The sequence below is a fragment of the Capra hircus genome, chromosome 13 (assembly GCF_001704415.2).
Source record: "Capra hircus breed San Clemente chromosome 13, ASM170441v1, whole genome shotgun sequence".
NCBI lineage: Eukaryota > Metazoa > Chordata > Mammalia > Artiodactyla > Bovidae > Capra > Capra hircus.
In genome coordinates, this window is record NC_030820.1 from 24,434,553 (window position 1) to 24,445,341 (window position 10,789).

Below are 10,789 nucleotides of genomic sequence, written 5' to 3' on the forward strand. Positions count from 1 at the left end.
TCCGGATCGGAACAGCAGGGGAGCACTTGTCCCTGTAGAGGAGAGATGGAGCTGTGCGAATTTTCTGTATGCTTGAATTCAAAAGTTGGGAGCTGTTAAGACAGTTCTGATAGATTTTCTCTGAGCAGTTTCCCTTTGATTGTGTTTATAATAGACTTGTCTTTTCCGTAGGGAACTTCCAGAAGCTTATGTCGTTCCAAAGAAATTATGCAGTGTGGTTGGGTGGGGAAAGGGCTCCTCGGCTGGGCCGTCCAGTGTCTGACGTCTGTGACTCCGGAGCCTACCTTGCATGCACTATCGCGAAGGCAGCGGGTTTGGACCCAGCACAATCCAGAGCCCTCCCCGCCCCCGCCTTAGCCCAGGTTCATCCAGGGGCCAGTTAATAGCCATGCTTGCGGGGCTGCAGTGCTGTGCGTGGGAGTAACAACAATGCACAGGGGAAAAGGTGTGTGTTTTTTAAAAAGGCAAAAGGGAAGTCACACATGACTCATCCACACTGAAAATGCAAAACTAAGCCAGACAGAAGAAAATACAAGTAGAAGAGATAGAAATTCCCCCCGGTGAAAAGCAGGAAACTTTAAGACCAGTGAACCCTGGAGAATCCGAGACTCAGAGTCCTCCGCTTGCTGGCTGTGTTTGTGCTGTCAAAGCACTACACTCTCCTTGGGGGCCCCACTGCCTGGGGGCCCCCTCCCCTGCCCTCTTTGATAGACAGGGTCCTGCAGCAGGAATTCAACCTCTGGGCTTCTGCTGCATTACGAAATACTCGGAATCTACGGGCGCAGTAAGAGAGTGGAACTGATTTAAGAAGCAATTTGCAAACAACCACAGCAGTTCAGAGACACTTCAGAGACTGAGATGGTGAGACTGATGCAGTGTGATCACTTTATTTCATTTATTCACTAAATATCAAGCCTCTGTTCTGTGGGAGTCACTGTTTTAGCTTCTGGGGATCCAGCAGTGAACAAAATAGATGAAAAGCCCTTGCTTTATATTCTTAGGGCCAAGTTTGGGGGAAGGGGAGTGGAGGACAAAAACAATAAATAGATAAGTAAAATAGCATGTTATATGGTGGGGTTGCCGTATTTGTCAAACAAAAATAAAAGGCTCATTTAAATTTGAATTTCAGGTAAAAAAATAAACTTTTTTTTTAGTATAAGTGTATCCCATGCAATATTTGGGATACACTTATGCTAAAAATTATTCATTGTTTATCTGAAATTCAAATTTAACTGGGCATCTTATATTTTATCTAGTAAGTTTATTAAACTGTGGGGGAAAATAAGGCAGAGAAAGAAAATATTGAGTATGGGGGTGGTCAGGGATGAAACTGTAGTAGGGTTATTAGAGATGGCCTCACTACTATGTTGGAGGAGGTAGTGGCAACCCATTCTGGGGTTCTTGCCTAGAGAATCCCCATGGGCAGAGGAGCCTGGTGGGCCACAGTCCATGGGGTCTCAAAGAGTCAGACACGACTGAGCGACTCAGCACTGCTGTGATACTTGAAGGGACATCAGAAAGAAGTGAGGGAGAGAAGAAAAAGGGCATCTTCAAAGAACAACATGAGGAAAGGATGGATAGAAAAGAGGTTAAGAGAGAATTCTAGGCCCTGTCGGGTAGGGCCTCTGATAGTAGAGTAAGGACGTCGGCTTTTATTTCAAGCGAGGTGGGAGCTGCTGGTGGGTCTGAGAGGTTTCTTCAGAGGTAGTCCTGGGTGCTCTACTGAGAATCACCAGAGTGGGGTTGGGGGCAGAGCAGGGAGCTCAGTTAGGAAGCTTTCAAAGTAAACCAGTCACTAGCTTGGATCAGCAGGTAGGGAAGTAGAACAGGTGGTCGTAAGAAGACAGACTTTAGATATGTATTGAGGATGAAACTGAATTTGCCAAGGGATTGGATACAGGATATAAGAGAGACAGAGGAGTCGGAGATGACTTCAGAAACTTTGGCCTGTGCTTCTGGGAAGTTGTCATTTACCTGAAGGGGAAAGTGTTGGAGAGGAGTAGCGGAGAGGGTGTTTGTGGCTTGGAAGTGGAGAGCAGAAAATCTTTTGGCTATGGTAGGATCTGGAAGCTTATCAGGCATCCAAGTGGAGATGTTGATTGCAGTTTGGATATTTGTAGCTGGAATTTAGAAGAGGGGACCCAGGATTGTTAGAAATGGTCCAGGATTGGGTCTGTGTGCAGAAGGAGGCTAGAAAGGTGGCTGGGGAGCGCGTGAAAGAGGGCTAAGAATTCAGGTTAGATTTTTAAGATCCCCATTGCGTCCTGGGTGAAAATGATGCTGTGAAGGAGTGTGGCCTCTTCTCCAGTTCTTCGATACTCAAGAGGACCATGCAAAGGAGGCCAGCGTCTGATGGCTTCATTACCCATGATTCCTTGTGGGCTTGATCGTATTTGGCATTGTAATAATACCAGTGAGAGTGTGGTATTCGAGGGCGAAGACCGTGACTTGTTTGTCTTCACATCCCCAGAACTTAACAGAGCACCAGGCATGAGACAGCGATCAATAAATATGTGCTGAACAAAAAGCTAATTATACCACCCTAGGGCTTTGAGTTTATCAATCTACAGATAGATAAGGATCCGCTGGGTGATCCTGTAACTTGTTCAAACCGAGACAGTTTTGAGAGTGAAAGGGACCGCTATAAATAATTTCAATGGGACAACAGTTGTAACCCAGAACTGTTTTGGCAACTGGGCATATGGTTACCTTGAGAATAATTGTTATCGATGATGCTCCTGGGGTGGAAGCGTCAGCTGCTGGGTAGTAAACAGTGCGAAGTGCAGAGAGGTGCTTAGTAATTAGTGGTTGAATTTGAGTCTGACTATATCATGCCTTTTTTTTTTTTTGGCTGTGTGCCATGTGAGATCTTAGTTTCCCAGCCAAGGATGGAACCTCTGCCCCCTGCAGAGGCAGCACTGGGCCCTAACCACTGGAGCACCAGGGAAGTCCAATATTCTGCTTCTTTTGGGCTCCCCAGAGTGGTCCTTAGGATGCCCATGCCTGCCCATAGCAACCCTGAGGCGACTGCTTTCACTCTGGCCCCAGTGTCTTGAAACCCCTGTGCAGCTGTGTCAGCCACCTGCTTGCCTCTACCACCCCTGATTCACTGGGGTCTTAAGATACTAGTATTCACTGTGGTAGTAATCATTTCACAGTGTGTAACTATCAAATCAACATATTGTACACCTTAAAATCAGATAAGATTACATGTCAGTTATATCTCAGTGAAGTTGGAAAAAAAATCATATTGGCAGCCTTGCAGAGTATAGCCCTGGCAGGGGAGGTGGTAAGTGGAGGGGTCCCCAGGGCGCCCCAGACATTCTGGTCTTTGCTCCAAAGCATCCTCTAAAATTGCCTATCAGTTTCTGTCCCTTATCCTGTTTTAACCTTAAAGCACTTTTCAGTCAGTTCAGTTCAGTCTCTCAGTTGTGTCTGACTCTGCAACCCCATGGACTGCAGCACTCTAGGCTTCCCTGTCCATCACCAACTCCCAGAGCTTCTAAAACTCATGTCACTCCCAGAGCTTCTAAAACTCATGTCCATTGAGTCGGTGATGCCATCCATCTCATCCTGTTGTTCCCTTCTCCTCCTGCCTTTAATCTTTCCCAGAATCAGGGTCTTTTCCAATGAGTCAGTTCTTCACAACAGATGGCCAAAGGATTGGAGTTTCAGCTTCAGCATCAGTCCTTCCAATGAATATTCAGGACTGATCTCCTTTAGGATGGACTGGTTGGATCTCCTTGCAGTCCAGGGGACCGTCAAGAGTCTTCTCCAACACCACAGTTCAAAAGCATCGATTCTTCGGTGCTCAGCTTTCTTTATAGTCCAACTCTCACATCCATACATGACCACTGGAAAAACCATAGCTATGACATTCATGTTACATATTATCTGTTTGTTATCTGCCTCCTTCATTATAATGTGCCTCCCCTATGAGGGAAGGGAAGTAAGTCTACTTTGATCACCACTTCACTCCACTTCCTAACTCCTTTCAGTGTACAGAGCAGGCACTCAATAAATATTTGCAAAAAATAAATCAGTCAATCAGCAAACAAGCCATTGAGACAAGAATGCTTTTCTGGATAGGGGAGGGGCTGTTCCTATTTTGTGTAAAATCTCTAGCAAAAACCTCTTTTATTTACTTTTGTAAGATTTTTTTAGAGGAATCTACATAATGGCCTGGTTTCAGCTGTTAATTTTTGTGCCAGTGTGTCTCTGGTAGTGATCTTTATGATATTAACAAGGGAGCTGGAAAAAATGGAGGAACTCTGTGCGTCCCAACAGAATATGTGATACATAGGAGTCAGATGATTGCTGTAATGTCTGTGGTTTAGCATAATCAAGGTTAATTTTTGCTTTGAACAATGGAATGTGGACATTCCTGGACAAGTGGATCCCGGTGGTTTACCTCCAGGTGACCCTGGGACCCAAGTCGTCCAAAGGATGTCTAGTTATGATGACAATTCCCCAGGGTCTTGGAGGTTTCTGCTGGAGGTTTTGCACTTAACTGGCCAAAGGGGAAAGAAGAAAGGGTAGGAAAGAGGACTCAGGAGGTCAGGGGCCAGGGCTAAAGGTGGCCCATATAGTTTCTTCCCACATTGCACAGAGCGGAATTAGAACAAGACCCCAACTAGATGAAGGGGACTGAAAAACGTGATTTTCTCGTGTGTGCACAAAAGGATGTAATGGTTTAAATACACGGACATACCTGTGACTGATGCCATAGTAGATTGGAATGCGTTTTACAGCCAGACAAAACTGTAGCTCCCCATGATACTCTAATGCAAGAGAGCATCCCAACACAGTCTAGAAAACGACACCTTAGAGACAGCTGACCAGGAGCCACTATGAAGCAGTGGGGGACTCCTTCCCCGGGAGGACAGGATCCTCCTAATCTGATCCAGGAGTAAAATCTCAGGAAGGCCATCCGCCCTGTTCTTGGCTCTCAAATGGCAAGAGGCATTAAACACAGGAACAATGCCAGGCCCAGATCCCGGGTTGCAGGTCAGCCGACCCAGCCCCGGCACCCTGAGTGGGGGCCGTGAAGCCAGTCTCGGCAGCTCCTGTGGTCTCTTGCCTACAGGGTAATTTGCTCTGGGCGTGTCTTCCTTGGGGTGACCCATCTTCCATAGTCCTCTGCCTGCCTGGTCCCTGCCCCTCCCCAGCCCCCCACTTTCTACTTTTCCTTTCCAGAAGTCTCCATCCCAGCCAAAAAGCCCTTTGAAACTTGGAAGAGTATCTCTCTGGCACCTCTGTCCTCTCGATCCCCACTGCTGCTCCAGGGAAGGTTGCTGGGGGACCGTTCTCCCCTGGAAGCTCCCATCTTGCTCTTTGCCTTGCGGGAGGGGTTGCTCTGGGCCGACAGAGGCTGGGAGGGGCAGGAAGGGGAAAACTGGAAACCTTGTCTTCAAACTCCAGCTTCATTATTTGTTTGACACAGATTCCCAGAATAGCAAACAGCCCGACACACCCAGGCTCAAAAGTTAGCACCAAAGTGCCTTCCAGACAAGGGCCAGAACTGAGCTTCTGTTTCCAAGCCTCGGGCAGTGTGTCCGCGTGGACAGTGGAGTTGGTGGGACTCCACTGGCTGTGGAATTGTGACTGCACGTCCTCTGCGGCTCCCCTTTGCTTTTTTCCTCCTCCACTGAAAGGTCCCGTTCTCCCCAAATGGCCGGAATGGGAGAGCCGTGTCCTCTGCCTCGGGCGTGGGAGTCGATCGCTTCCAAGAACTGCGTCTCATAGAGGAAGAAGCTCCAGTGACCCTTCCAGGGTCACGGTAAATGGGAATGTTGTATAGCCCATTGTGTAGGAGTCGTAGGGCTGGGTTGTTCAGCTTCGTGTGGTAGCCGCATTGGTTGGTTTGTTGCGGGTGCTGTCAAAGTGGAGCAGGGTGACCTGCAAGCAGGTGGGATCCAGAGCTCAGTGAGCTGCCAGGCAGGCAGGCGAGGCTGAGGGAAGGGTGGGTCCCCAGGGCAATGAGAAGCCAGTGCATTTACCCACTGGTGCATCTGCTGTCTGTTTCTGCTGTCCTGCACATTGCATTAAACCTCCGTAAACACCCAGAGACATTTTAGAAGAATCCACGAGACAGTGAAAAATGGAAAAGTAACCTACGGTGGGGGGCTTCCCAGGTGGCACTAGTGGTAAAGAAGACAGTTGCCAGTGCAGGAGACGGAAGAGACACAGGTTTGATCCCTGGGTTGGAAAGATCCCCCTGGAGAAGGAAATGGCAACCCAGTCTAGTATTCTTGCCTGGAGAATCCCATGGACAGAGGAGCCTGGCGGCTACAGACCATGTGGTTGCAAAGAGAGGAACACAGCTGAGCAGCTTAGCACACAGCCTAAGACGGACATGACCTCCTTAGTGCCAAGTGTGAAGAGGGTTGTGGTTGGAGGGTCAGCGAGGTGGGGCTGCTCCAAGGTGGATGTTGACAGATGACCCTGAACTCCAACTCTCTCCCTCCCTCCTCCTTTCCCAGTTTATTTCAAAGAACGTGGAAAACTTTTCAGTCTCCAAGGGGCTGTTGTCCTGGCTGTCTTGACCTTTTCTGAGGATCCTGAGATGAAATGGGATAGTTCTTGTGCGTTCACGTGGCAGAGCAAGGCCCAGTAGAACTTTCTGCCCTTGTCGGTAGTTGAGGAACATGAGTGTGTGTCCTCCTGGGTGGATGTGTATATTTGTGTGTTATGCCCACGTGAAGAAATCACCTTTTCAGAGATTCCATTTTGCCAGTTAATCTAGCTGTCTGGAATAACTTTTAAAATATATTATTTTCATGATATCACAAGTAATCAAGGGAATTCCCTGGCGATCCAGTGGTTAGAATTCTGCCATTCCAGTGCAGGGGACACAGGTTTGATTCCTGATCAGGAAACTGAGATCCTGAGTGTCAGGCTGCACAGCCAAAAAAAAAAAAAAAAAATTAATTGTAAAAATCCATTTAGAAGTCAACTCTGTTGTATCAAGTAGACAAAAATTTGACTAATGAAAAACTCATGTGCACACACTCAAAAGCATATGTTTAAATCTTTGCAGATTGCCCACATATTTCCCAGCCTGAGATGGGACATTTTCCGCACCTGTCTTTATTCAGTAGCTCCTGTTACCTCTGTGTCATTAGAGAAGAGACCACAAACGAGGTAGCCCTCACCAGAGGAGTGGGTTGCTATTTCCTTCTCCAGGGGTCTTCCCTACCCAGAGATTGAACCCGCGTCTCCTGCATTGGCAGGCAGATCTATACCACTGAGCCACCAGGGAAGCCCCTATGTGATGAGAAGGTAGAGTAAATAAGTGGAATTAATCTCCCCAAATCTTTTATTTTTTTTTCCCAACTCAGAGGTATTTACTGAATCCTTACTAATGACTTTTTGGGGCTTCCCTGATGCCTCAGTGGTAAAGAACCCTGCCAGTGCAAGAGATGAGGGTTCAGTCCCCGGGTCAGGAAAACCCCTGGAGAAGGAAATGGCAACCCATTCTAGTACTCTTGCCTGGGAAATCTCATGAACAGGGGAGCCGGGGGTGTGTGTTGGGGGGGGGGTGCTACAGTCCACGGCGGTCACAAAAGAGTTGGACATGACTTAGCGACCAGACAGCAACTAATGATTAGCGTGGGTTGGGTGCTAAGGGAAATTCCAAAGAAAACACAGGCATGAAAACTCATAATAGTGACAGTCAACGTCTCACAGTTTTCTTACTGGTCCTCAGTACTGGTAACACAGGTAGTATTATTGAGCTCTGCATTTTGTAGGTAGGGAATCAAAACAGAGAGACAGTAGATGGCTTGACTGAAACCATATGTATAGTAAGGAGTGGAGGAGGGCTAGAACTCAGGGCTTTTAATTCTGACCATCATCCCTTCCCTACCTGGAAAAGACTTCACTCAGCAATTGTGTGTCCCTTGAGGGACTCCCATGCTCAAGGCAATTTTCAGTGGACGATTTCTTCTGTCATCGTTGGAGAAGGAAACAGTTTCCACCCATTCTTCCAGATGTCGGTTCCATGATTTTAGAAGTGATTTGGGCTTCTCTCATGTCATTCTGGGTCTGACAGACTTTTTATTTTATTTATTTAAAAAATGTTTATTGGAGGATAATTGCTTTATGGTGTTGTGTTAGTTTCTGCTATGCTACCAAGTGAGTTAGCTGTATGTGTACATATATTCCCTCCCTCTTGGACCTCCTTTCTACCCCACTCCCCCACCCCATCCCACCCCACTGGGTCCTCACAGAGCATCAGGCTGGACTCCCTGGCGATACAGTAGCTTCCCACTAGCTGTCTGTCTTACACATGGTAATATATATATGCCAGTGCTAATCTCCCAGTTCGTTCCACCCTCTCCTTCCCCTGCACCATGCCCACGTGTTCATTCTCTACGTCTGCCTCCCAGAGCCTTTTTATTTATTTTTTTCAATATCTTTTCAACCAATATTTCTATCTTCTCCCCCTTCTAAAGGTACTGTTGAAGTTAATGAATAGTAGAATGAACTAATTGGACTGTTTTTTCCTTCTCTTTCCTCATCAGTGTCTGATGGTCTGATGGAAAAGCTATAATTAGCCATGTAATGAGGAGTGAAGGGTAAACAAGAAGAATTACTCCCAGAATACTCATCTAGGGGTGAAAAACTGGAAAAGGGAAATGAGCCCACGTTTCCAATATTTTCTGTGTCTAACCAACAGGTGCTGTACCTGCAGTTCTAGGTATAGGTATTTCTAGGTAAAAAAGAGAAAAACCATGTTGATGGCACTGCCTTTAGAGGAGCTGGTTTATGTATGAACTCTGAACACTTGTTGGTTTATGTCACTGGCATCAAGTTTTAGTTCTTGGGACTTCACTGGTGGTCCAGTGGTTAGGATTTCACCTTCCAGTGCAGAGGGTACAGGTTCTGTCCCTGATCGGGAAGCTAAGATCCCCACATGCCTCATGGCCCCAAATCCAAAACAAACAGCAGAAACAATACTATAACAAATTCAATAAAGATTAAAAAAAAAAAGTTAGTTCTCTGAGACTCAGCTCTAGAACTCTTAAATATTGGGTGTGTTTTCTTTACTTAACTTTTGAAGATAAATAATTAGCAAGTACCCTCTTAAATTGGAAATTTATTTTTAAAAATAATTTAGAGTATATTTATAATAATAAATATTTAAAAAATAAAAAACTAGAGACTTCCCTGTAAGTACAATGGTTAAGACTCCATGCTTCAGTTGCAGGGGTTGTAGGTTTGATGCCTGGTTAGGGAACTAAGATTTAAATTTGTATATATAATACCAGTTCAGCCATGCTTAATTTATTAGTGAAAACAGGGAGGCTAAGAGAGGTCCCATCATTTGTCCTTTATCTAGGCTTGAAGGAAGGATTCCTGCCTTCATATTTTAAAATTGTAAGTTCTGTTACTAGAATGAAACTATGTTTAAAAATAAAGAAATAATCATAATCACTTAAGTTAACTTTTCCATAGTTACAGATGAGGGTGAAGGGTAACCCAGGTTGTGTTGGATTGTTAGTCACTCAGCCCTGTCCGACTCTTTGCAACTCCATGACCTGTAGCCCGCCAGGCTCCTCTGTCCATGGGACTTCCCAAGCAAGGATACTGGAGTGGGTTGCCATTCCTTTTTCCAGGAGATCTTGCCAGCAACTGGTCTGACCAGGTGTTTTGGTTTTGAATAACCTCAGGGAAAGAAATTGTAGAGTTTTTTTCTTCTTTTTCTTTTTTGCTGCAATATCTTTATTTCCAAAGTGCAGTTTTTCATAGTTCTTTCAGTTGTTGATTTACCCTCTTTCCTGCTGCTGTGTGGATACATGCATCCATGCCTGCGCGCGCGCGCGCACACACACACACACACACACACACACACACACACCTGCTAAGTTACATTCATACATTATCAGCTGCCACAAACGCACTTAGTGTCCTGTAAATGAGATTTCTAGTGTGAAATCTTTAGTTGTGAGCTGTATCTTTTCTGTTTCTCAGAACAAGGAAAGAGCAGCCTGCAGGTGACATCCTTAGAAGATGCAGAATGTCGCAGAACCAAGGAGCGCCTTTCTAATGGGAACAGCCGTGTTTCAGCTTCCAAACCTTCCCGCAACATCCCGAGGAGACACACTCTAGGTGGGCCTCGAAGTTCCAAAGAAATCCTGGGAATGCAAACGTCGGAGATGGACCGGAAGAGAGAAGCTTTCCTGGAACATCTGAAGCAGAAGTATCCGCATCATGCCACCGCCATCATGGGCCACCAGGAGAGGCTGAGAGACCAGGTGCGAATATCCTGCCATTTTCACTCTGCCACGCTCATTCTTCGTTTTTTTTTTTCATTCTGTTTTCTCCCAATTTTATTGAGATATAATTGGCCTACAGCACGGTATGTTTAAAGTATGCAGAATAATGATTTTATTTATATTCATCCTAAAATGATTATCACAGGAAATTTAGTGAACATCCATCATCTCATTTAGATACGAGATGAAAGAAATAAACAACTTTTTTCCCCCATGATGAGCACTCTTAAGATTTCCTCTCCTCACAGCTTTCTGTGTAACATACAGTAGTCCTATTATATTTGTTGTGGTTACTTTATGTCCCTTGTACTTATTTCTAACTGGAAGTTGATGCCTTTTGACCGCCTTCATCTGATTCTCCCTCCCTGTGCAAAGCTCATTCTTTAATGAACATGAGGGAAAGCACAGTGACCTTCTGGTTAAAGGGGGAAAAAAACAGTTGAGTGGATTGTGCCCACTGCTGGATTGTCCCAGATCTCTCTGTTAGCTTGAGGAGAGGAGGCAGATTG

General features: G+C 45.8%; 1 protein-coding gene across 12 annotated transcripts in view; it reads left to right on the plus strand.

Moving 5' to 3' along the window:
• The window catches only part of KIAA1217 (KIAA1217 ortholog), a 532,385-nt gene that overhangs the window by 183,552 nt on the left and 338,044 nt on the right, over positions 1 to 10,789 (plus strand). For all 12 annotated transcript variants that reach the window (XM_018057095.1, XM_013968449.2, XM_018057100.1 and 9 more), the window contains exon 2: positions 9,976 to 10,259. In XM_018057095.1, coding sequence (XP_017912584.1) covers positions 10,146 to 10,259 — 114 coding nt within the window. In that variant the 5' untranslated portion in view covers positions 9,976 to 10,145. The remainder of the gene's footprint in view (positions 1 to 9,975; positions 10,260 to 10,789) is intronic.